The following is a 27057-nucleotide window of genomic DNA, read 5'->3' as shown; positions in this document are numbered from 1 at the left end:
CAGCACTAACAGCACTAACACCACTAACACCACTAACACCACTAACACTTGGCTGCAGCTTATCGACATTTACAGCATTTTCACAAGTCTGCACGACCCTAAAACACTCTCACACAGAAGCTTATCGCCTCATTTAAAGTCATCAAAGAGGACAGCACTTTAATTTTTTAAACAATGGTGAGATGAAAAGTGTCTCAAAAGCAGCTCAAACGGTAAAAATCTGCCTTTTAACTCTATTAAACTCAACAAATGGATCTGATTTCTCTCAAAAACACGGAAAGTAGGAAATGAGCAACTTAAGAAGAAAAGGGACAAAAATTTGCAAGAAATTAGTAAGAAGTTACAAGAAAATTACCCGAAGAAAGATAATAATAATAAATAATAATAATAATAATAATAATAATAATAATAATAATAATAATAATGAATGAGTTAAAATAAAAAATAAATAAAAACAAAAATGAAAAAAAGTTCAGAAGAGAAACAGCAAGAAAAAATATTTTTCTGATATTATTTTTAAAAATATAATTAAATAATAATTTTTAATAATTTTTTTTAAAAGTCCTTATTCTCAGGGTATTTTCTTGTCACTTTTTACTAATGTCTTACAATTTGTGGAACATTTTTTGCAAAATTGCAAAAAAAAAAAAAAAAAAAAAAAAAAAAAAAAAAAAACCTGATGTGGATCCGGGTTTCAAAGGGTTAAAGCCATGTGAGCGTGTACTGGTGTGTAACTGGGAGGAGTTTAAAGTTAGTGGTTCCAGCTGCCGTCTGCACAGCGGTTCATAACAATCAGGCTGCAGGACACGGAGGACAGAGAGGACAGGGTGGACAGTGTGGACAGTCTGTGTCTCTGCGGTGAATGAAAGCGGGTTCTTCTGATGCTGAAGGATTCAGTCTGCACAAAACTCGTCGCATTGTTGTTTTGGACCATGAACTCTGCGGCGGCTGAAGCTCAGGAGCTCAGACAGGCTGCGACTTTCTGTAACTTCCCGTCCTGCAGTCTGCAGGAGCTCAGATGAGACGAAGAGAGTCTGAAGATTTTTACCAGCGAACAAACTAAAGGTGAGATCACGCATGAACCTGTGCTGCGGGGTTACCTGCAGAGTTTCTGTGAAACATCGACAGGTAAAAACGAGCAAACTCTGTCTCAGTAAAACCTGCAGAGTGAAGAAACGGGAAGTTTAAACACTGATGTAAACGTTTGTGGTTGTTTTTGTGGTTTGAAGCATTTTTATGAACGATGTCAGAGTTTTCTAAATGTTCTGGGTCGACACTTCTCAAGTGTTTAACCATTTGAGCAAATTGGTTTGATTTCTTTTCAAAATATGGTTTAAAAGGCAATGAGCCATTTGGCAAAAAAAGTCCATAAAATTGCATGAAATTGGTGGATTTGGAAAATTTGTTTTAAGAAAAGGAAACTTTTGAAAACTGAATTTCAGATTATCATGTTCGGTTTTGTTCATTTTCAGTCATGTTGTATATTGCCTTCTGCCCATGTTTGTTTGGGGGGAAAAGGTCAGTTTGCCCAGATTTCTAAGGGTTAACACGTTAAAACCTGAGCATTTTTTTTCTTTCATAAACGTGAAGAAGATGACAATCAGCTTTAAAAAAAAAATCCACAAGAATCCCCTGAAAATAAGCACAAAAAAGAAAGTAGTAAAAAGTAACAAGAAAATCACATGAAAATACGTTTTTTTAAAGAGTAAAACAAAACAAAACAAAATGAAAAACAAGCAAAAGAAAGAGCAAAATAATATAGTTCTCTGGACATTTTTTTTTTTTACAATATCTAATAATATTTTCTGTTCTTTTTTTGGGTCACCTTTCACTAAATTTTAGCATTTTAGAAGATATTTCTTGCCAAGTTGCTCTTTATTTTTTCCACATTTTCAGAAGAAATCAAACCACTTTTTTCAGGTTTCAGAGGTTTAAATAAGTATGAAAGGCGCCTGAAGACAGCACAAGAAAACTGATGATAATCCAGGTGTTAAAGGGTTAATAATGCCATGGTAAATGCAGAGTTTGACTCCGGCTCACTGAGGCTCAGAGGCCAAACGTTTGATTTAACAGGTTAACAAACTGAGGAGCAGATGAGTTGCTCAGCCGTTCGCTGTGATGTTGGCAGAGACTGCAGTCTGCAATAAAACTGACAAAAACATGAAGTAACTCTGCAGTATGTCAGGACATTTCCACCATGAATGAATGCAGAAACAGCATAAATTCTACTTATTTTGAGTTTATTTAAACTTTTAAAGGTCCATCCTTAAACTCACAAGGCTGTGTTTTTTCCTTAACGTCTCTAAAATCCTCAGAAATGCAAAAAATTAGTAATAAATCAATGAATTGATGCGTTTTGTTAACATATTCTAGGTTCGATAAAGTTATAATGTTGGATAATATTTTCCTTAGTGTGACTGTTAAAGGGTTAAGTTATCATTATGTCATGGACACAAACTGCAGTCGTTCAGGTGTCTGTTTGTCCTCTGCAGCGGAGACGTCATCATGTCCCTGTGGATGGTCCTTCCTGTCAGCCTGCCCGTCTTCACCATCACGGGGATTTGGGTCGTGTAAGTACCTCACGGTTTATGTATCTAAAGGTAGTAATGACTGTAGTAATGGCTGCAGTAATGACTGTAGTAATGACTGTAGTAATGGCTGTAGTAATGACTGTAGTAATGACTGTAGTAATGACTGTAGTAATGGCTGTAGTAATGACTGTAGTAATGGCTGTAGTAATGACTGTAGTAATGACTGTAGTAATGGCTGTAGTAATGGCTGTAGTAACCGAGCAGTATCTCGTTCCAGAGGCTGCAGTGTGTATTTTGGCCTCTTCTTCTTCAAATTGAACCATTTTTTAAAGATATTTGTCTTTTTTTTTAAAGTTCTCCATAATTATGGAAATGCATCACAAGATTCCTGCAGTTCCACTTTCATAAAAAAAAAAAAAAAAAATAGTTGCAAGTCCAGCTTTGTTTCCTTCCTCCTGCAAACAGTTATTTCTGATTCGTCTGACTCCACCGTGAGTAAAAAAATCATAATCATAAAAACAAATTGTCCATGACTACGTCAACATTTTCTAGTTATTGTTTTAGGTGTTTAACCCTTTCAAAGCTGATTTAATTGGCTTTTTAAAAAAATGGAAAAAGGCAATAAAATGACCTGAACATTAACAATAAATAAAAAATAAAAAATAAAAAAAAAAAAAAAATATAAACAAAATTACCAAATTTGAAAATTAAATAAATAGATAAATAAATAAAAATACCTTGAAAATTTGCAAAAAAAATTATAATAGTTTTGTGACTTAACTTTAAGTATGTAGTTATAGTATTATAATTACATATTGAATAAATACATAACTATAATATATAAAAATGTTTGCTCTTTATGCCCTCTCTTTATGGTAGTGGTGACTGATGAGTCTGTACGTTACCCGGTTCGAGAGGCTGCGTTGGTCGGGTCAATCATTTTTAGACAAACGTGTTGTATCTGAGTCCCTCCGTTTTCCTGGTGAGAGTTTGCAGATATCACGACGACCTCAGCTGCTGTACAAAGTTCATGAATGTTCAACAGTTTCCTTTTTTGGAGGGAGAGAGTTAAACGGCTTTCTGTTTATTCTGCGATTGTGTCGGAGCACGGTCATCCTTGAGATTCCTCTCCTGTCTTGTTTTTAGTCATGTTTTACTCACAGTGGTCACATCTGAAGCTCCGCACGTGATACAACGACAGGCGGCTTTCCATTAAGTCTCAGATTGTGAAAATATTCATATAAAAGACGCCCGGTGGAAATGTCAGTTCTGAGAAAACTCCCATTTATTGCAAAAACTCTTCAACTCTTAACTCTTCAAAAGTTCAGCTGATCATCCGGAAGTTTTGAATCCAGAATTCCTCTGCAAAAAGGAAATTTCCTGGAAAAGTTCTTAAAAGGCACAAAAATAACTTGATTATGTTTCGGAAAAAGTCATGTTTTGGCGTAAAATGACCTGATTTTGGGGGAATAAACGGACGTTCTTCATAGCACTTAGCACCTTAAAAATGTGCTGAAAATTATAATAATTTGTAACTTTGTAACACTTAAAATATGTACTTATAGGATTATAATTACATATCGAATAAATATATAAAAAAATGTTTTTCCCTAAACGTTTTCTTTATTTTCCCCGGACATTTTTCCCTAATTTTTAAAAAATAATTTTCTCAGTCTATTAATTTCTTGTAATTTGTAAAATATTTATTACCGATTACTTTTTTCTTCGTGTTTTTGAAATAAATCACAACAATTTGCTCAGCATCCAAAGGCTGGAATATTTGTGTAAGTGCACGAGGAAAGTGATGTCGCTCCAGGTTTTTAAAACCTAAAAAAATTCACAGAAGAAGCACAAAACCCGAAATGTTATTATTGTTAATGAGAGACTGACGGGTGGTAAACCGCGGCAGGTTCAGGACGTAGAGATGTCTTCTGCTTCCTTTTCTCTCCTCGGTGCGAGCAGAGTTACACAGTCTCTTTTTTGTCTTTTTTGCCTTTCACACCTTCACAAAGTGGGCGTGAGAGTTTTTCACGCCTCGTCTCCAAAGTTTCCCGTCAGAGACGAGCCTGTGATCCCGCCGTTTAGCTCCTTCAGACACGTCGACACCTGTCCGCTGAGGAGGCGACCGGCGCACAAACACAACTGAAGCGTCAGCTGTCGACTTTTTACAGGACAGAAAGAAGAAATATACCCTTTCTACATTTAACCCTTTACAATCTAAATCATTTTGGATGATTTCTTTCAAAAGCATGGGAAGAAGGCAATGAGCAAAAAGAAGAAATGACCCAAAAATTTACAAGAAATAAGTAAAAAGTATGAGAAAATTACCCAAACATTTCAAAAATAAATAAATTAAAAAATAAATAAATAAGAAAAAAAAAGTAAAAAAAAAAAAAAAAAAAAAGGAAGGAAAGCACCCAGAAAAGTGCTTAGAAAATTCTTATATAATATATTATGATTCTGTAACATCATTTAAATCTGTAATTTTGATAATTCTACACTTTTACCTACCGTATTTAAAATAATTTTCTCAATCTTCTAATCTCTTGAAATTTGTGGAACATTTCTTACCAGGTGGCTTATTTCCTTTTTCGCTGTGTTTTGGAAAGAGAATCACATCGGTTTGTTTACAGTTCAAAGGTTTAAATTCTTGTAAAAGCCGTTTGAAAGCATCACAGTAAAAGCCAAAAAGTCAAATCAATTAGAATAAAAAGATAAAATTAAATAAATAAATAGGTAAGTAAATAAATAAAACAAATAAATATTTGTGTGTGTAGTGACTGATCTCAGGTTTGCAGGTGATATGTGTGTGTGTGTGTGTGTGTGTGTGTGTGTTTGTGGAGGTGGTTATTGTGTAGCTGACAGCTTTATTAGCGACGTGCGACGCAGCGGCGGCAGCGGCTCGTCTGGCGTCAGCGTGCAGGTTAAAATGCAGCCAGCAGCTCTGCGTCTGCGCACACAGGCTGCCTCAGTCTGTGGAAGCAACAGTAAAGTACTTCATATGACACATGTTTTGTTAGTGGAAAAAATGTGTCGCTCTGTAGAGCTTCAACCGGCATGAATCTCACTGTAAGTGACATGTTTGTAAAAGCTTCATTTTAATGGACGAAACAGAATTTTTGTTCCTGTGCAGCTTTTTTTTTTTTTTTTAAATCAGAAATAACTGATGCAGCGATGACAAAAGTGACAAAGAGCCATAGAACATAATATGCTTTGTGACCTTGTTGGCACAAAGACTGATTTTGTTGAACAGGAAACACGAAAATGAAAATTAAATTGTTATTGAGAGGAAAGGTGAATGTGTTCTACCTGACAGCATCCCTTCATAGGTAATTTTAATAAGATTAACATCATTAACATAACACTCTGTCAACTGTAATGACATCTCTGACATCCTTTTTTTAAATTTTATTTTTTCTTTTATCTTTCTTTCATTTTTTTCATTTCTTTTCTTTCTTTCTTTTTTATTTAATTTTTTAGAAATGTATTTATTTTTGCATGTTGCCTGTTTGTTCTTTTACTATGTGTGTATTTATGTACATGTACACACTCTGCGCTTAAGAACGTATAGTAATATTTGTTCAGAAGAAAATTTTGTATGTGTATTTTGAAAACAACAACAACAATAAAACAAAAGTTAAAAACATTTAAAAAGCATAAAAACGGCAACAACCGACAGTCATGTTTTGGAAATGTCGCTGTTGTATGAAAGATTATGTTCAGACCATATTATAGTCCTGCTGATTAAAACTATATCTTATTTATGACTAAACATTATTCTCTTCTTTAACTTTACAGATATGCGATGGCCCTGTACAACCAGCACGTCTGTCCTGTGCAAAACTGGTACAGTACACACACACACACACACACACACACACACACACACACACACACAGCTTTATGATATCAGTAATGTTGGTGATGCACGTATCGTTGATATCGTCATGCACATATGAGACGGTGATTTTAAAGGCTGTGAGGAGTTCACAGTGTCCCTGATAAAGACTCATGGTGTGCAGTATGAACAGCTGATGCTCTGCTGTTTTTTTAATAAGAACAATTTTGCATACGAAAAAGCTGTTTTTTATCTCCTAAAATTCCAACCAGAAATATTTCCAGCAGCAGGCAGCTGTTTCTGGGGAAAAAAACCTGTAAAATGTCACTGTGCCCTCCCCGCTCAGCAGCAGACACGCAGTTAGAAACTCGCTGGTGAACATAGTGGAGTATTTAGCAGTAATATATGATATATGATATATGATATATGATATATATTTCTCTCTAGCTGGTGGAGACCAAAATAGGAGCTAAAAGAGAGCGAATATTGGATTTTTGTATCAGTGTTAGGTTTTTTTCTTCTCTGAGTGGCCAAAAATAACCTAAAGCAGGTTAAAATCAAGAGGACTGACAGCACAACCCAATGTGTGGAATAAATGTAGGCATTTACATTTCTGTAAATCACAGATACATTACATTTTTACATTTTAATGTGAAACATTGTGGTTAATGTGTGGTTACGTTAAGGCAAAAAAAACTAGGTTATTATTAGGAAAAGATCATATTTTGGCTCAAAATACCCGTCTTTGGGGACCCAATCTTGGCTGGAAACGTTTTACACATGAGGTGATATTTCAGGCGATTCGAAAAAGCCATATTTCGCTAAACTGCAGTGGAAACACTTTTTAGTCTTTTCTAGGTCAAATGATGCTATGACTATGAGCTTGTCAGGAGGAACTGGCTCCCTCATGATGCAGCAGGAGCTACAAGAGCTGTTATTGCATCACATAACTCTGAGAAAGTTTTGAATCCAAAATTCCTCTGTGAAATCCTGGACCATCAGCTCCCAGAAATCCCTCATACGTGGCCGCTCCCACGTATAAGCGGCTCGCCTTTGGTGGCCTCTGATTGGAAATAATGACGGCTGGTGCGGTGGCTGCAATAGAAATAAAGCTGCAAATGTTTTGAACATCCATCACCATGGTTACTGGGATGTTATCGCCAGAGGAGAAGTCACCTAACATCATCACTCTTTCATCACTCATTTCGAAAATATTGCTTAAGTTTTGCATAAACACATACAGCAAAGTCAGAGATCTTTTTGTTCCTCTTGTCAGATCAAACATTACACAAGATTTACGTCCTTGTTTTCCAAAAGCTTGTTTCCCTCCTCTACACTGAAACAAGAAGCCAGAACTTTATGTTCACTTAAGCTGAAAAACATCAGCTCAGTTTGGACGAGGTGCCAAAAAAAAGAGAGGGAAAAAATGTTTTTCTCGGTTCCTGTTAATGTGCTACAAACCCTAAAAGACTCAGTCACTGATTGTGAATAATGACTCTCAGATGCCCGCTGTGAAAACTCTCTCAGCTGGCTCTTTATGCAGCATCGATTCAGGAAAAAGCTCATTCATGTTTTTTGCACGAGGAATCTTTTCTCTGCCTACATCAACGAGGGCCTCGCTCCAAACTTCCCCGTCAGTCTGTCAGACTTAATTCAAACACAGCGAGGAGGAGACACGAGGAAGACGGGGGGAGAGGACATAAAGGAAATAAAGTGCTGCAGGGGCAAATGTTGACAGGGGAGAACGAGTGTCTGTGGGAGTTACAGTAAACTCAAGTTACAGAATGCAAACAGGTCGAAATGGACGGAGGAGGATTCAGACTCGTGTCAGAGCTGCAGCTGCATTTATCTCCTCGTGCGGAGTCACTGCTGAGGAATGTGAAGCACAAACACGGATTAAAAATCACCTGTTAACAAAAGTTCCTCCCCGGCTGGTACAGAACACATGAATTTTACCAAATTAACAGCTTTAGTTATCACATGTCAAAATGTTTTTAAAATCAGCAGAAACATACAGCTCAGTGTCGGCAAAACACCTGCGTTTCCAGGGCAACCGGGATCAAGAATAAATGCACATTTCCAATGCTGTGTTTTTACTGCAAGTAACAAAAACAGTTTTAACTCTTAGGGCGTGCTTTAATATTACTGACATTCATATCGCTCTGCGCACAATTATTTTATTATAATCATTATTTCATTTTTTACAAGTGTTTTTTTTTTAAATAACACGAGTCCTAATAATAAATATCAAATATTCATTAATTTTTTAGGATTGTATCCCTTTCAATGCCCGGTTTTTGTCAAGATGCCACTGTTTTTAGATGAAAAATACACAAACAAATGAATTATTATCAATATATTACATGCTAAGTGGACTATTATTGTTATTGTTTTGGTTATCACAGTCTGTCAATGATTTGCAGCAACACTGATTGTGACAGTGCATGTGGTGGAAATAATCTGGTAAAATTGACATTATCAGGTGGAAAACGGTAAAAAGCTGAACATCTCAGGTTTTTAGGACAGTTGAAATATATTCCTGTGTGATGATTGTTATATTTTGTACAGATTTTACTGCAGGCAAACAATGACACACACAACTCAAGCAGCTCAGCATGCAGCAGTTATTTTACTGCCCTTTCACCTCAAAAATATTTCGGGTTAATTTTCTACAGTTGCTTGCGTAAATTGTGATCTCATGATGCTCCAAATGTGCAAGTTGATGCTCAAACATTAACAGAATTTTTGCTCATTTTAGATTCGTTGAGCGCCATTGACATGATTAAATTAACTTTATTTAAACTCTGACCTGCTTTAAAATGAGTTTCAGTGATTCCAGTTGGACCCAAAATGAGGTTTTGAGCAAGTTTTGAATATAAAACCAGTGTCCTTTGAACCTGAAATGTTCTATGAAACACCCTCAAACGTAATAAAGCACAAACATAATCCATATCTGCAGCTTTTAATTTAAGAATTCATGAATTTATTTATGAAAATGAAAAATGATCTTTGTGGTCATATTTTGTTTGTTTATTTACTCATAAACCTGCCAATGGGTTCGAGTCAGCCCATTAGAAAAGATCACAGATTTGGGCAGAGCGGGGCAAATCGTGTCAAAGCAGCGCTGAGTGAGTTAAAAATGACTTGCAGAAACATTATAATACGTGTAAAATAGACTGTGCATTAACAAGCCCACCTCCTACCTTCTATTGGTGTAACAGTTATTACATTTGCAGGAAATTTCGTATTATGTTTGTGGGAAATTCATTGCGTTTGTGGGATTATTACATTAAAAGCTGCAGATTTTAATTACATTTGTGGGCTGTTATTATGTTTGCAGGTGTTGTTACATTATATTTCCAAATCTCTTCAGTATCTGCAGACTAAAGTATTTGCATGTCCCTGTGTGTGTTTTTTAGGCTTTATAATGAGTCGTGTGAGGAGCCGCTGCCGCTCCAGAGAGGTCCAGTTCTCTGCTGCACGCTGGACAACGTCCCTCTCATCAGGTGAGAGTCTGAACCTCTGCAGCAGCGTTTCAGTCATTTTGCATCACCGCTGCAGTGAAACTCCTCTTATTTAACCTTTAGAGTTCCCTTATGCGATCTTTAATGACCCAAACAATGGCACATTGTTGATTTGAGTCGTGCGGTTTCTTGAAGCCGCAGTGACTGACCGAGGATCCTCTTTCAGCCCTACAACAATAATAACGTCACCGGAGCACAACAGAACACACTGTAGGCATGATGGGCCCGCGGGTATCGAATGATCGCCTCGCTGTGGTCTGTGGTTTCCATCAGTCATTTTTATATCCTCTGGTTTTCTTTTCTTTTCTTTTTCTTTTTTTTAAACTGCTTTTAAAATGTCCCTCTTGTTGAAACAGTGAACCCAAACAGAAAAACAAGAAAATGTCAGAGTATTGTGTTTGACTTGGCGCGCAGCACAGCCTGTGATTAGTGAGGCAACTTTGGGGGGAAAAAAATCACTTTTGTACGAGTATGAATATGAGTCATGGAGAAAATGTGAAATATAAGATGTCTGAGTGGCTGCAACAGAGTATTTGTCAGTCAGCTGTTGCATATCGTGCATTAATCTGAAGCCTCTTTCAGACGTTTTTACAGACTCTCTTCATTAATCTGACGGTAATCTCATGTCTGAATAAAAAACATTGTTACATGAACTTTACACACTTAACATGCACTTCTTGTGATGTTACCGTTCTCTAAACTTGTGGCCATAAACGTATTATCATCACATACATGCAAAGAAAATCTAATTATTTTAATTAAAAAAGAGAAAGTGTGAAAGAAACAGTTGTTCTTATATAAGATAAATAATATTTTTCCATTGCGACTGAGGCAAAAGCAGCAGCCCCATTTCATTGTTCCTCGGTCAAAATTCAGAAGCCCCACAAGTCAGAAAAATGCCCCACTGAGCCAAAAGCCCATTTTTTCGACAGCCTGTTATCCCAGAAACAAACAGCCAGTGCTCCAAAGTCCCCACATATCCCAGGATATGGACTAGTATAATATTTCAGTCAGGACCACTTTGTCAAGAAAAACACTTCTTTCCGGTTATTTATATTTAGCTTTATTTGCAAAAATTTATACTTTATGCAGTTATTGATATTTGGTGCTATGGCTCTGCTCTGGGGTCTCCCTGCCCTTCCACATGCTGATGTGGAAAGCGTTAAGCAGCAACAGCACATGTTCCTGCCCTTCCTGTGCATACGAGGAAAGCCTGAGGCAGGGAGAGAAGCAGCAAAACCAGAACAGAGTAGGCGTCAATGACAATTCTGACATTATGATTCAGTCAGAACAGCATAAAGGAGGAGCAGGGGTGGAGGAGGGTTGCAGAGGGAGCAGCAAAGAGTAGGCAGGCAGCTTAAATAAGGTGGAGTGAATGTGTTTAGCGAATCAGATGCTTTGCGTTGAATCGAAGGGCTTGCATGATATCAGCTGATATCAGTAATAAAGCAACGTTTGACTCCGTGGCCTGCCTGAGCTAACGCCATGTTCAGTATTTTCATGATTTTATGCCTAAATGTAATCACACATTAACCGCAGCGTGCAATGCCCACATTTATTCTGGTGATGACGTCGATATTTTATTATTATTTATTTCATGTTAAAATAAAAGTATCCAGAACATGATTTAGTGATTTTTTGGGATAAATTGCTGTGATAGCTGCTGAGCAGCTGCGGTGCAGTTTGTTGTCAGATGAGCCTCCACTCGCCTCGCTGAACCTCGCAGTCAGAGGTCGACCTCGTCACCTCGACGGGAAGAAGAGCTTTTGTTGCGTGCAGAGGATCCGTCAGCGCCCTTTGAAATGTCGCCACACTGAGTCGCAAAATGTAAACAAGGAATTCCTTTCCTTTCCTCCCGGCGTACAGTGACACAGAATGATGAACGAGGGGTTAAAGTTGTTGTGAATGCAAGTAAAAATTCGCCCTCTTTAACACATCTGAGGCGTGTTTTTAATACTTTCATGCTGCGTGTGATGTGCAGATATCGATGGCAGTGTTGTTTTCCTTTTATAGACATCTTTTCTCTGTTAAAATGCATTCCAAGAAAACATGTTGGCATGTTTTTAATACAGCAGCGAATCTAAAAATACAAATAAGGACACAATGCTTTTTTTGGGCTATTTCTGGGGAGTTTTTGCTCCACAGTTTAAAAAACACACAGATAAAACCCAGAGCAGGAACAAGGGGGTCACAGATCTGATCTAAACTCTGCAGGAACTTCATTAAACTTCACCTCCTGAGCGAAGACGCCGGTCAGCATTAACCCCTTCCTCTCCTCTGTGTTTTCTTTGCAGTAAAAGTGGAACTCTGCCACCTGAAAGCTGCTTTTTCAGCCTCATCTGCAGCACGGGATCCTTCATGGGTAAGTTTGTGTTCACACAAATTTACCCAACATCTTGGGTGAACGGGTCTCTGTGCACTCGGACTTGTTTTCTCAGCTGTAGCGACTCCAGCAAAGTCTCCTGGATCCACTGCCAGGTCCCACCTCGCCCCCTCAGCCCTCTCTGAAGGGAAAATTTACTCTGTGCCATGAATGGTACATTTTTACGACCCACGAGAGTTCAACCTCTGACCGTGAGGGCAACTACTCTCCTCCGCTGAGAGCCAAAACTGCTTTAAAGCATCTATTTTGGGCGGTGCATGTAGTTTTTTTTCTCTGTTTGCTTTATAAACTTTTGGAGAATTTATGCTGCAGGAGCTCAACAGTGAGCTTAAACTTGGAGGCTGACAAGTTTGACATTTCACAGAGCAGGAATGTTATTTACAAAGCAGAGCGGCTTCTTTCAGGCACTAACCTGATTTTCTGCAGACGAGGTTCGACTAAGGGTCGGCTTATGCTCTTAAGTCGCGTTGTCCGATCACGTTGGAAATCAGAAGCTTTTATAGTTGTTAAGAAATGTATATTTAATACGTGAAATGACCAAACATTGACTTTTGTCCGCTATGTTTATGTATTTTTGACATCAAGTCTGCAATTTGTGTTATAAAATAACATAGTTATCAATGTCAGTGTACTCGCCTGCATGCTTTAGAGTTAAAAGTTTGCTTTCTTGCTGCATCTGATAGCTGCAGATGCTAAAATGTGCAACTACTGTAAGTGAATGATAGCTACTAATGAATAATTTTACTGTTAATTCCTGACACTGTTTCTGTGTGTTACGCCATTTCTGCCCTGAAACGTCACACAAATGTCACAACTCTGCTACTCAGGTATCATCAAAATTTCCCAATTTTCCACTCATAATTAAGAATTTGGAGGGCCATTGATGTTCTCGTAACTTGTAAATACTGTAAATCTGATATTTCTGAGGAGCACTTGAAGACAGCACTACTGAAACCTCTGCTGACAATATTTAGTCGACAGTTTTTTCTTTTTCATATACAGTATTTGATCCAAATTTGACTAGACTGAGATTTTTTTGCACCAAATATTTTTTTAACTCTTTCATTTGAACAAAAAGAGGTTGAAACTGAAGTGATGATTAGATAATAAGAACGTTTTTCTCACCCAGATATGTTTATTTGAGCAGCACTGTTTGACTTCTTGATGTAGTGTTTCAGAGGACCTGGTTTTGGTGGATGATCACTGATCTCTGCAGGACACTCTGCTGTCTGTAAACGTCCATCGATACAACACAAAGGCAGCTCAGCACTGCACAATACTATTTAGAGCATACTGAGGAGACACATTACAGTCAGACATAATAGAAGTTTATTGTTGTTAACATTTTCCATGAGACGTAGGGACGATGGAAGTCCTTTTATAGCCTCGTATTGCATTTACAGGCTAATCGTATATGATCTCGAACAACTCCTTATGAACAGATAAGGAGCGTTTTCCTCGTGCATGTTCATATACGGCGTTTTTTTTCTGGCTGTTTCTGTCTGCGTGTTAATGTTCGGTCGTTGTTGTGTCGTATCTCTGGCTCAGTTGACCGTTTGTGAGTTCACAGACAGACCTGATGATCCCACGAGCATACTATCAAACTGAAAAGTGTCTAATGTTGCAGTGAATGTTTAATGTTTTTAAACCTGGGTAAAAGAGCTTGATTTTTTTTAATATAAACATGTGAAGAAGGCAATGGGCAGTTCATGCAGAAGTAGAAAAGACGGCAGAAGTAAAAAGTACAATGAGAAATTCTAAGGTAAAAGCCCAGAATGACACCTAAACATAATACAGTGCATGTTTTTATACTTCTATGGCTGTGGGATCAAAAATTACAGTTTGAATGGGTCTCAGTGGTGCAACAGTCTGATTAGTTTCCACAGTGTATTTTAGACTTATTGTTTGAGCTGAGCTGAAATTCACCGATTAAACAAAAATACATAATCTTGCCTAAATTTATGCCACATGCATAAACACAGCCAAAATTATCCAAAAGAATGAAAAGTGCATAAAATACACCAAACAGTCCCTAAGGGTTAAGAGCATTTATATCTCTGTCAGTTGCAGTTAACTCCTCGTTACTCACAGTTAGACAGTCATTTGGCGCAGACTTGTTTCATTTAATACTACATGACCTGACGTCCTCCACTGTCCTCCTTTGTCCTCCTTCGTCCTTGTCACATGATGGAGGACAGCGTGTAGGTCATGTGATCACAGCCTCCTGGCTCACACATCACGAAGGTTATAAATGAATTTCGGCGCATAATTTTTCGTAGATTTAAGTATGAATAGTGGATGGGAACAACACGACGATTATACGCGCCGAACATCACTTCTCAATCAGCTGTGACCGTGTTGGTGAGCTCTCTCTCAAGAAATTTCCCCAACTTCAAAAGCTTTCCTCTTTTTTTATTCTGCTTTCATAAACAATCCAGAGTTTATGTCTGTGGGGCGGTTTGTTTAACTGGGAGGTGTGGTGCGAGCGGACATGAGAAGACCAGAAAGCCACAGACTGCCTTATCGCTGACCGCCGCGCTCGCTGCTGGACTGACAGCAGGAACATGAAAACAGTCGTTGGACGTGCTTTGCGGCGTGATGAGCAGCAGATGTGGACGTTTGGGAGCGCGGCGTGAAACTGCTGAGAAGCTTTGATGAAGCAGTTTAATAAACAGACATCAGAAATATGCTCACACTGAGATCTGCAGCATCGCTCGATGTTTCCGACGAACGCTCGCCGATTCTTTGATGCTGCATCTTCATATTCAAAGGAGAGCGACCTTTACCTCCGTTAAAGTTCATGGTCTCTCTGACACTGTCTTCCTACATGATATCTCAAGAAAACCTTGTCGGATTTTCTCAAAATGTGGCACAAATGTCCACTTGGACTCAACAATGAACTGATGAGACTTTAGTGGTCATAGGTCAAAGGTCAAGATTACTGTGACCTCATCTGTCTTATTCTCGTGAACACGATATCACATGACTGTCGAGGGAATTGTAGCAATTTTGGCACAAACGTCTACTTGGACTTGAGGATTACTGAAAATATTTTGGTCATCAAAGGTCAAGGTCACCATGACCTTGTCCATCTCAATCTTCTGAATGTGATATCTCAAGATAACCATGTGGGAATTTCTTCAAATTTGGCAGAAGCAACTGCTTTAAATCAAGGATAAACTTATTAGAATTCAGTGTTTAAACGTCAAGGTCACCATGATCTTGCATCCATCTCATTCTTGTGAATGCAGTATTACAAGAGGGCCTTGGGTAAATTTTCTCAAAGTTGGTACAGATGTCCTTTTTGAGTCATCTGTCTCATTTTTGTGAACGCAATATCTCTAGATCAATTCTTCAGATTTGGTACAAACATCCACTTGTGTGTCTATCTATGAACAGATATGTATAAAAACGGAATAAATATACAAATAAGTAGTTCCTGGACGTGGCGCAGGTATAAAGGAGGAGAATTATTGCACAACAATAATTCATTAAAACACTATTGACAGAAAAGCCTCAGAATTCATTACAAGATTAAGAGCTACAGAACCTGAATGATTTTTCCTCAAAGCAAGTAGGTTCTCTTACATATTTTACTCGGATGATTCTCCTGCTTGTAAAAAGTGTATAATGCTTACTGGATACTGGTCTCATTTGAGTACTCATCCCTAAATCCTAGTTTGCAAATAAAAGTAAAAACAAACAACTTTTCAATTTCCCCCAAAACACGAACATGAACAAGCTTCTTGTTATGAGCGATCTGAGGCAGTTGAAGGTGTCGCAGACGAGTGTAGCTTCTTTAAACTCATGGTTTTCTTTTCTTGATCTTATGTCACAGCTAAAACGGTGAACATGTGAAGGGACAAAAAGAGGATTTTGAAAAAGGAGAAGAGTAGAATTTACACCCGACAATCATTATAATCAGGAACAAACTGATGTTATTAAAGTAAACAGAGTGTGTGTGTGTGTGTGTGTGTGTGTGTGTGTGTGTGTAGAAACTCACCCTGAGGTTGATTTTCTTTTTCCTAACAAGAACAGAAAGTGGGAAAAAAAACCCGCAAAGTACAAACATCTCAAATAACAGTCTGTAATGTGGCTACATTTCCTGGAAGAGAGCACATTTGATCCAAATGTGAGCTGTATGATGAAATACGTGTCTCTCTCCACATGTGTCGTTGCAGTGATGCTGATTGCTCTGCTGCGTTACGCTCACGTCATAGAGAAGCACCAGAACTGCGTCCTGAACACGGCCGGCCTCTCCACCGCCTGGATCTGTGCTGCCGGTCTCATCATGGTGGGAAATTTCCAGGTAATCAGTCTGATCAGTCACTGTAAGGAGCTGCACGACTTTGTGTTGGTAGTGTTAGCCTGCAGGCCAAATCTGGCCCCTGATAGGGTGCCGAGGGCCCCCCGACCATTTTCTTACTCCAGTAAAAATAAAGTGAATCAAAGTGGGAATTGTTTAGGTACTTTTAATACACATACGGGGCCAGAGTGCATAAAAACAGCAACAAAATAGAGCTTGTTTGTCAAAAGGAGACTACCGCACACCCCGACAGAGGTCTTAGCTGAGACGTTAATGTCCTAATATCTAATATCTTAAAATCCTTGTAATGTCCTAAAATCCTAAAAATGTGCTAAAAAACTAGAAATCCCCTAAAATCCTAGAAAAGACCCCAAATCAGAGCAATGTACTAAAATCCTAGAAATGTCTAAAAACTCTAAAAACTGTCCTAAAATCCAAGAAATGTTCTATAATCTTAGAAACGTTCAAAGTGATCTTTGGATCAAAGATGGGGAAAAAAAATGGTATTATGTCACTAAAATGCCCAAAAGACAGAGCAGCAAAATAAGTCAAAGCAGACAATACAACCCCCCCAAATACACGCACACACACACAAAAGTATTGATTTTAATAGAAACAACATCAAATAAGTGAATAAATAAATCCCCTCTTCCTGCTGCATTTTATAAAGTGCAAGTTACATAATTTCTTACATAATTTCCAAACAGTATTCGTGCAGAGAGAGAGACAGATCGCTATCTCAGTGCTAGTGATTTTCACCACCTCCGGTTATTGTGTCTCACTGTCACTTTGTAGTTTGATCTGTCCTGCAGAGCAGACCAGGTGTCGTCTAATTACAGCCAGCGGGGCTTTTTGTGATTGTTGCAGCGTAACATGAGGCCTTTATGCTGTAAAAATACATTTTAAAATTCAAAAAAGTACCAATTTAATTTTTAGTTTTCCTCATCTGCCTTTGAGAATTATTCACGGGGTTAAAATGCTGTTTTATTTTCAGTTTAATGCTTTTTTTCTTACACTTTATTCTCTGCTTTGACCTTGCTGCTTAGATAAGACGTCACCTGATTTATGGGTCATTGTCATGGCAACCAAAACTAGAGGGTCTCTGTGTCCTCCATGTCACATAAACAGTGTGGAGGCAACATCTGAGACCAGTTGTCCTGCTTTTTAAGAAACACACAGAGGCTAATGGACAAAATCTCCGCTGCGGGTCAGAGTAAAGCATCCTTTACCCATAATGACAGCTCACAGATTAACCCTATGAAACCTGAAATTGGACTGACTTCTCACCAAAAAAAAAGAAAAAAGGCAATAACAGAACAACAAATTATCCAAAAATAAGCAAAAAGAAAAGTAAAAATCAACAAGATAACTTTGTAAAACATGCACAAAAAAGGAAAGAAAAGTAAAAGAAAAAAAAAGGAAATAACCTAAAAAAAAAGTACAAAAAAGATTTTAAAAATCTGCAGAGGTCTCCTCCTCTCCAGAAAAACAAGACAATAAAGCAGTTTTATGTAAAAAAAACACCGCTCGTCGTGAAGAGGCTTCAAACTACAGCAGCAAATGTAAAACACGGAAATACAAAAACAGGAAAACACAAAACCATTAATGTCCCGATCCCGAGGCAGCATATGTAGATATAAACGTCTCCTTCCGTCTCCGTGATTATGCACAAAAGAAAACACACTCATTATATTTTATTCCATTTCTGCCAATACATCCCCCTAAACCCCAAACTTTGAACCTTTAAAGGCGTGAAAATAGTTTGAAACAGAGAAAGACGACCGGTTGCTTTTGTGTCAGTTGCTCAGAAAACATAAACCAACAGGATAAACAGGAAATCCAGGCACTCCAAAAATATGAAAAAAGGTGAAAAAAGGGGGAATTACATTAAAAGACCTTTACTATAGTGGCAAAATCATTAAAAAGGTCAGCATGCAGGTCGGCCTTTTTCAGGGATTAAGGGCATTTTTAATGATTTAGCCACTTTACTAAAGGCTTTTTGACATAATTCCTCCTTTTTTTCCCACTGTTTTCATTTTCTTGTCGCGCCTGGATTTCCTACCTGTTTATCACATCAAAATATTTCTCTCGTCTCCCGCTGTCACACCTGCTGCTGCGTAAACTCTCTCTAAAACAGTGATTTTCGGATATTTCATCACTTCTCCATCTAAAAGACAGAAACGCGTTTGTGGTGCTTGTGCCGCTCCTCTGATGTGCGTCCGTCCCTGCAGCCGCTCAACACTTTGTAGACCTTCCAAGCAAATCTCTCTTTTGAAGTTGTGTTTGCTCTGTCTGGAAATTGTCTGGCGGACTTCTCTGTGGCCTCTGAAACAAGATGTGCGTCTGTGCGTTTGTCCTCCAGTTCAAGGAGGCGCCCTCATGATAAAGTCCATCATGTGTTTTTTTTTTAAAGCAGCTCAGTTTGACCTTTTGTACTAACGTGAAGCTGCTGGTTTTCAAAAGCGTTTGAGATAAAGATTGCTGTAGAGCAGCTGCAGCACATGTGCCTACATGTATGGGACACGCTGTACACACACCTCTGCACACGGCCCATCAGTGCAGAGAGTTTTCGTGGCCTCGGGTGTTCAATCTGCCGCTCAACATGTGATAACTTTGGGTTTCTGCCAGGCATGTAGTTCGGCATGCATGTGTTGAACATTTGAATATTTCAGTGGCATTATATGTTCAGGCATGCTTCACTGCGCTGCGTTTGGCTGCTGCTTAAACCGCAGACTCAGATTTTACACACAAAACATCATTATCGCTCAGAAAATATAATTCATTGCTATGGATGCACATATGAAGCTGTATGTGAGACATTTAAATTTGCACAATCCTTTTAATCTGGATGAAATGTGGTGACGCTGTGCTGGAATTACACAAGGTAACCAAATTTAACCCCTCGAAACCTAAGCAAATTTGCTTGTTTTCTCTCAAAAACATGGAAAAAAGGCAATTAGCTCTTTGAACCCTGAGCTGATTGGATTATTTCTGTTAAAAAAAAAAAAAAAAAAAAAAAAAAAAAAAAAAAAAAAAAAAAAAAAAAAAAAAAAAAAAAAAAAAAAAAAAAATTACCTGCAAATTACTAATGAAAGAAAGGTAAAAAAAAAAACACAAAAACAAACCCAAAAAAACAAACAAAAAATTACAAAAAAAAGAAATTACCTGAAGAAAAAAGGTAAAAAAAAAAAAAAAAAAAAAGACACATAATTATTTTGTTTTAAATATATAATGATAATAATCATAAATATAGTTTTCTGGACATTTTCTCCTTTTTTGAATGTATAATTTACAGATAATTTTCTTTCGTCTCTCTTTTGAAAAACTTATTTTCAGGTCCTTTTCTCTTTTTTTTTTAGAGATATTTCGTGCTTGTTGGCTTCTGCCGCCTTTGGCGTCACACTCATAGGCCAAAAGCACTGCCACAGCGACGCTATCTGATGAGTTCGGAATGAGAACGGGCTGCGTATGATCACCTTTTAAGTGAATAACTTTTTAGCAGACAGCAGCTTATTTACACATCCAGCAGTTACAGCTTAGCTTAGTGACTTGAGAGCCTGTGTGTGTCCCTCTAACAAATATCAGCCTAATGTTTTCTCTCTTTTAGCTCTGGTTTTGGTCTCCACCATCTCCTAAAGTGAAATATATCCGTCGCTTTAGCTGCTGAATGCTCCTCTGTGTTCACCAGCTAGTCTCAAACTGTTCTTGTCTGCCAGAACAGTGAAGTTTGGGGCCTAAAATCCAAAACAATGAGCTGAACCCCACGATACAGCTGTGTGTGTGTGATACTGCGGCACGTGTGTGTGTCGTCAGAGGTCAGCGTCGGAGGCCCTCTGCAGTGTGTGTGTGTCTCAGATTACTGCCGCTCTGTCTGCACATGTCTGGGCCCCTCTAATCACATTTTGGGGCACACACTGCACAGTTCATCCCCAGGGTCCGCCGCCCAGCTCCCCCTTCTGTGGTTAAAGCTGGTCCTCCTCCTCGCCTCTGATTGGCTGCCGGGTTCCTCCTCCCTGTCCGAGCTCGCTCTTACATAATGAGCCCCGGTGTTTCCTTCAGAGTAAACATGGCAGGAGTTTTCGTGGAGGTGATTAAGTGTATAAATGTGCTCCGTCCGTCTGCAGAGCGATAAACAGCGGCTCCTCGTGTGTGTTCGCCGCTGTTTATCGCTCGCTGATGAAGTGTTGATGCTGAATTTCTGGAAATCATGAATGAGATTTGGCAAAAGAGGCTGCAGGGAGGAGACAAATCAAACATCGTTACACATCAAGTCTTCAGTGAGGTTTCTTTTGTAGTTGTAATTTGTCCTTTTTTTAATTATTATTTTTTTAACCCTTTAACCCCCTGAAACCCGGAGTGACATTGCTTTTCTTGTGTTTGTGTTTAAATTTTTGCACTCTGAGCAAAGCGGAGCAGTTTCTTTCAAAAACATGAAAAAAAAGATAAACTCTGTAAGAAATGTTCCACAAATTGCAAGAAATTAGTAGATTTAGAAAATTATTGTTTAAAAGCTAGAGGAAAAAACTTCAGGTAAAAGAAGAAAAAAGCTAGGGAAAACCATTTCCAATCTGATCTTCCTCAGGTTTTTCGGGGAACATCTCTGTGGTTCACGTGGAACCGGCAGCACACACGTATAAATCAAGCAGAACATACGTTTGCTCGCTCTTTGTGTCTCCTCTCTGTAATTACTCATCTTAAACAGCTGTGCCGTCTCCCACAATGCATTTTAACCCCCGTGTTCAGGATGTGTAATCATCGTGCCAGCTGCTGCTTTTGAAAACATACGAACGTGCACAAAGGAAGTATTTTAAAGATTGGAAATGCAGAAAAGAAAAACTTTCTCTGTGACGCTGAAACTGAAGCACAGTAACAGGTTCAGTCCAAACACTTCAAACACGGATGATAACACAGACGATCTCGTTGGTTTTATAAACGTGTGTCAGAGCAGTTTTTCCCTCATCTTGTGTTTTGCTGGTGCAGATTGTCCTGTCCTCTGACGCTCTTTATCCGGTGATATTGTACCAGTGATTACCCAGAGAGCTGGTGGTGGGTCATCATGGCCCCTTTGTGTACGTGTGTGTGTCATTTGTGGTTTTTATTATTAGCTGTGTTGTGTTGAGATGTCCCCAAAATACACAATGCTTCAATGTTTTAGAGCTCTCATGGTTTGGTTTGTACTTTTACATGTTTCTAACCCGTAGCTTTAATACTACACTCAGTCGTGTCGCTGTGCACACAAAAAGCGCTTTTCAAAATCAAACTTTAAAAAATGCAATGCAGTAATATGATTTTCATCTTCCACTGAGTTAATTTTTTAACCAACATCAGTTTGAATCATAAATATCAAATACTGATTAATTTACAGAGTTTTAATCCTTTAAATGCCAGGTTTTTGTCATGATGTCCCCATGTTTATGCATGTTTTTCTGCTTTGATGGCTGTGGGATCAAAAATGTCAGTTTAAATGGGCTCCAACGGAGCATTGTTTTTACGTTAACAGTATGAATGTAACTATTAAGTTTACACAGAGTATTTTAGACGTATTATAGGAGCTGAGCTGGAAATTTCAAGATTAAACAAAACTACACAATTTTGCCAAAATTTATGGGATATGCATGAAAACAGTCAAAATTATCAAAACATTAAGACTGAAAAGCGTGTCAAAAGCACCAAACAGTCCCAAAGGGTTAAAGAGACAATGGCTTGAAAATAAGTGTCAGTAGTGTAACTGTTTGTGTTTTGTGTTTTTATTTCTCAGGTGGATTTTGCTAAAGTCCTCCACTACGTCGGAGCCGGAGTGGCCTTCCCCTCCAGCATGCTGTTTGTGTGTCTTCAGTCGGCTCTGACCTACAGACTCGCCAAGACCCAGGACGAGTACCGGATAGGACACCTGCGTGTGGGGATGACTCTGCTGGCGCTGATCTCCCTGGTGCTCAGTATCCTGCCAATGTGACAATAATTTTGTTTGTCTTTTTCAGAAAATATTTAAGATCTTCTCTAGTTTTGTGAGTTTTGAGCAACAAGATCAGTAAAAAATAGAATTCCAAAAGAATCATTCCAGATAGAAATGAGAGAGGTGTCTAATTTCCGATGTATGCCTTGTTCGTCTGGCTGTCCATACCATTGTTGTGAATGTGTTATGTTAAAAACACAGTGAGGGAATTTCTTCAAATTTGGCACAAACGTTCACTTAGACGCAAGAATGAACTGATAAGAATCTGATGGTAATAGTTTAAAGTCATTGTGACTTGGTCACAAACTTTTGAATGAGATATCTCAAGAACAGCTCATCGGTATTCTTTCAAATTTGGCACGAACGTCCACTTGGACTCAATGATGAGCCGATAAGATTATTAGATTTTGGTGGTCAAAGGTCAAGATCACTGTGACCTTTGAGAATTTACTCAAATTTAGCACAAACGTCCTTCTCACATCCTTCACTACATCCTTCTCATCCTCCAGAATGCGATACCCCAGGAATGCCTTCAGGGAATTTCCTTAAATTTGGCATTAACTTGCACTTGGACTTAAGGATGAACTGATTAAATTATGGTGGTCCAATATAAAGATCTCTGTGACCTTGTCTTTCTCATTTTGGTAGGTTTGTGTGACTTTGCGTCCTGTCTCATTCTCCAGAAAGCAATTTCTCAATAACACCTTAAGGGAATTTCTTTAAATTGGGCACAATTGTCCACTTGGACTCAACGATGAACTGATTAAATGATGGTGGTCCAAGATAAAGATCTCTGTGACCTTGTCTTTCTCATGAACATGATACCTCAAGAAGGCCTTCAGGGAACTTCCTAAAATTTGGCACAAATATTCACTTGGACTTAAGTATTAAATGATTAGATAATGGTGGTCAAAGGCAGGTCACCGTGACCTTGCATCTGTCTTATTCTTTTAACTGACTTCAGGAAACTTAGTGGACCTCTGAGGTAACATCTGGTTTTATAAATGTCATGGAAGGACAGCGTGTTGTGTTTGCTTGCATGTTCTTGGCTCTTCACCGTGACTGTGACGCTCTCCTGCACTTTGGTATGTTCAGGGCTTGTGTGTTTGTAAATTGTGTTTTGTGGCCCCCTACTGGAGAAAAAACTCTCTTACATCTCTTTTCTGAATCCAAATATACACAATCTGGACGTTTATATTTGCAACCAGTGCATAAAAAGTCTCACTGCATGAATGAACGTATACATCAAAAATAAGAATAGAGCACATCCATAAAGAACACCAATCTGCGTGTTTGCATTCATAATAGAGAGATTTTACGACCTCTCCTCTCTCCTGCTGTGCCGCCATTGTTCTCTTTAACCTCTGATCCCAAGGTGGAGTTTTCTTTTGCCAGGAGAGCTTCGCCCTGCAGCACGCCTCCGCCATTTTTGAGTGGGTCTACTGCACGCTTATCATGCTCTTCTACGGGACTTTTGCCTTCGAATTTGGTGGCATGTCGGGGGACACGCTGATGGTGCTGTCCAGAGGAGGAGGGGGTGGGGTGTTGAGCTTTTCCACCTCTGGACACAAAACAGAAGTTGGCGGCGGCTCCAACCACCATCAGCCAGACAGCTTGTCGATGCTGTAACTAAACTGCAGTGCACTTCTGCGTCCCTGGAGGTCAAAGGGTCAATCTGGAAGACACCAACATGGAGTCCCGAGCCTGGAAGCTGCACATGCTCACGCTCACTATTGCACACAGCCGTGATGCCGAAGCTGTTCTGACCAAAGACTGGCAGACTTCACAGACTTTAAACGTGCTTTGCAACAGTGTGCATGTTACAAACATCGCACAGGATCATTAGATGCCTTGCTGAGCACTGAAAGAGATACTCATGTGCACACACACACGCACACAGCCCTCGCTGTTTGTTTTAACTCTCTCAATGTAACAATCACTCTCTGCATTCTTGGCTGAAGTTGCCTTTTTATCCGACCAAACGTCCTCAAAGGGCCTCAGATGCAGCGGCGTCGGTTTGTTTGAATGTTTAGGCGTTCAGACACCGAGCTCTCTGTTGTTTTTTCACTCAGGAAGTTTTGTTACATAATCAGCTTTCACTCTTTACCTCACAGTTAGGTAAAGTTTTCCAAAAAAAGTTGACAACAGATGGACCAAAGGTTACAATGTGCCAAAAATAATTCATTTCAAGGTTCTGTGTGGAATTTTTTAATATTCTTTTTATTGCCAAAATTAATAGATTGTAACATAACTTAAAAACTGAGACCTCCATTTTTCTCGGTTGCTTTTTGCAGCCTGTGGACTGACTGGCATGTTTTTCTGGAAAATTCAAAAGATATGACGTCATGTGTTTTCTTCAGCTCTGCTCCAACACTAACAGTGTACAACCGCCGTTAACATTAGCAAAGAAATGGCGTCCACAGACGACTGTCACCAACGGTGGCAACCTAGTGGAGAAGGACCTTCACTCAGCGTCCTGCTGCAACTCGAACTCAGCCAGAGCAAGACCGAGCACCCAAGCTACAGGGGATGATCCTGCACCCTCTAGACTGCCCAGACTCACCGCCAGATCAGCAAACTTTCTGTTGCTGCCGTTACACGGGTTAAGCTCTGTACACACTGTGCAATTTTGGGCTGTCTCAGAGGAATGATAACCATTGTAAGAGAAAACGTGGCAATATCTTTCATCGTGGCTCTAGAACGGTGTTCCTAGTCCCACTGTGAGAGGTTCAAGGACAGCCGTTATCAGAAATTTTGGATAATCATCTCACTAACCAACCAGCAGAAATGTGGCATGCAATGACACACTGATCAGTGTCACACTGCTAGTGAATGCTAAATGTTAATAGATGCTAATACTTGCTTCGAGCTCTTGTTGCAAAACTGGCGTGCCAAGTTGGCGTCTCTTCCCCAGCCACGGCCGTGTCCACATTCTCCTCGTCCTCTACTTCAGACTGTTTCAGACACACATAAATGCCACTATAGCGAGGGCTTGATTCATGTTTGTTTACATTTTTCTCTCACCACTATGCCAAAGACGTTTTGTTCTTGCATGTTGACGTCAGTGGACGTAGGTCATAGCCTGCGGTTCAGTAGGTGATGACATCGAACAGTCTGCACGCATCAAATGTTGTCGGACTCTGTTTTTTTAGATCCATGTCGCACAGAGTAGCTGCACTAAATTTTAAAGATTGCAAAAATCCCACAGTCTGCAGGAGGCTGCAGACCCAGTGCTGCTGCTGGCCACCAGTCCACTGTGAGCCGCGGGGCTGGGGTTGGTGCTGGGTAAATTAGAGTCACTACAGCAGCTGAGGTCGCAATCAAAAAACAAAATGAATATCAATATTTGTTTATATAAATATCTATCAAAATATCTCCCATGTTAACAGCCAACGTTAATTATCCTGGCAGAAAGTAGAAAAAGATGTTTTCTTGAGTTTTAAATGGCGACAGATTTATGTGAATGATGACTTTCAGCATTTATTCTGAAAATCTGCAGTTCCTAAACCCATTTATTTGTAAATTGAAGTTGTGCCTCAAGAGATATATACTTTATGAACTGTTTGAAAGTGTAGGCGCTCACTCCACAAACAAGGTATGAAAACACGTCCGTTTGGCAGCTCGATAAAAGCCGTCTGTCTGACAAATTGTCATTTTAGTTAATCAGCTTTTTTTTACGTAGCCGCCAACGTCAGATCAATGCTGCGTAGCTTAGCTTAGTTAGCTGGCTACCTTAGCATGCTATCGTTAACAAACGTTATCTGTGCAGATTTGTTAGTTAGCTTCCCAAATTCCCTCCCCAGCGAACTTGATACATAAAACTACCCTGTTATGACAAACGGTGTTGATAGAGCCAACAAAAGATGTAACAGTCCAATCATCTTATTTTATTTGTCAAAAAAGACATTAAAATGTAAAAGTACAAATTAAGAGCTACTATTAGCCAAGAGCGGTGCGCAGCCAATTTAACGTTAACTTAAGCTAACGTTAGCCAGCCCTCGGAAAGCGATGACAATAAAAACAAGGATTTTCTAAGTTACATACAGAACCTTTAATGAGGTTTAGTTGTTTTATGTCCTTATGTTAAACTATTTTTTATGATGTCCACAGAAATATTTTGTGCAACTTTATGTGGCAATATTGCCTAAGTAGCTGTTTCATATTTTGCCCAAATAAGCTCTAATGTATATTTTTGTTATATCAGCTAAAAAAAAAGTTGTATCACTTGTTTAACTTTTTTCAATGGGACCAAACTATTTATATCGTCATGCTGTATTTGATCACATGTAGAAATATTTTAAAAGAGCATAAAGTTCAGTAATAATGTATGCAGAAAACAACACAATTAAAACAAATGAAAAAAAATCTTTATTTTCATTCATTTAAAGAAAAATCAAACGCCTCTTGTTAAAATGGTTTATTGGTTTCAAAATCATATTTACAAAATTTTCCAGGATTTATGACACAACATGTGCAAAGAATCAGATTTTACATGATATGTCTCATAATGTGACAGATTCAC

The 27057-nt window shown here is 38.8% G+C and overlaps 1 protein-coding gene across 1 annotated transcript; it reads left to right on the top strand.

Moving 5' to 3' along the window:
• Positions 1-740: 740 nt before the first annotated feature.
• On the top strand, positions 741-26955 carry LOC121958444 (transmembrane protein 150A-like). Its single transcript, XM_042507369.1, has 8 exons — positions 741-1065; positions 2493-2570; positions 6330-6377; positions 9789-9875; positions 12188-12255; positions 16458-16585; positions 22341-22518; positions 23911-26955. The coding sequence occupies exons 2-8, from the start codon at positions 2506-2508 to the stop codon at positions 24162-24164; spliced, it is 828 nt and encodes a 275-aa protein (XP_042363303.1). The 5' UTR covers positions 741-1065; positions 2493-2505; the 3' UTR covers positions 24165-26955.
• Positions 26956-27057: the final 102 nt, after the last annotated feature.

Source organism: Plectropomus leopardus, chromosome 19, assembly GCF_008729295.1.
Source record: "Plectropomus leopardus isolate mb chromosome 19, YSFRI_Pleo_2.0, whole genome shotgun sequence".
Taxonomy (NCBI): domain Eukaryota; kingdom Metazoa; phylum Chordata; class Actinopteri; order Perciformes; family Serranidae; genus Plectropomus; species Plectropomus leopardus.
This window is presented reverse-complemented; position numbering and strand designations above follow the sequence as displayed.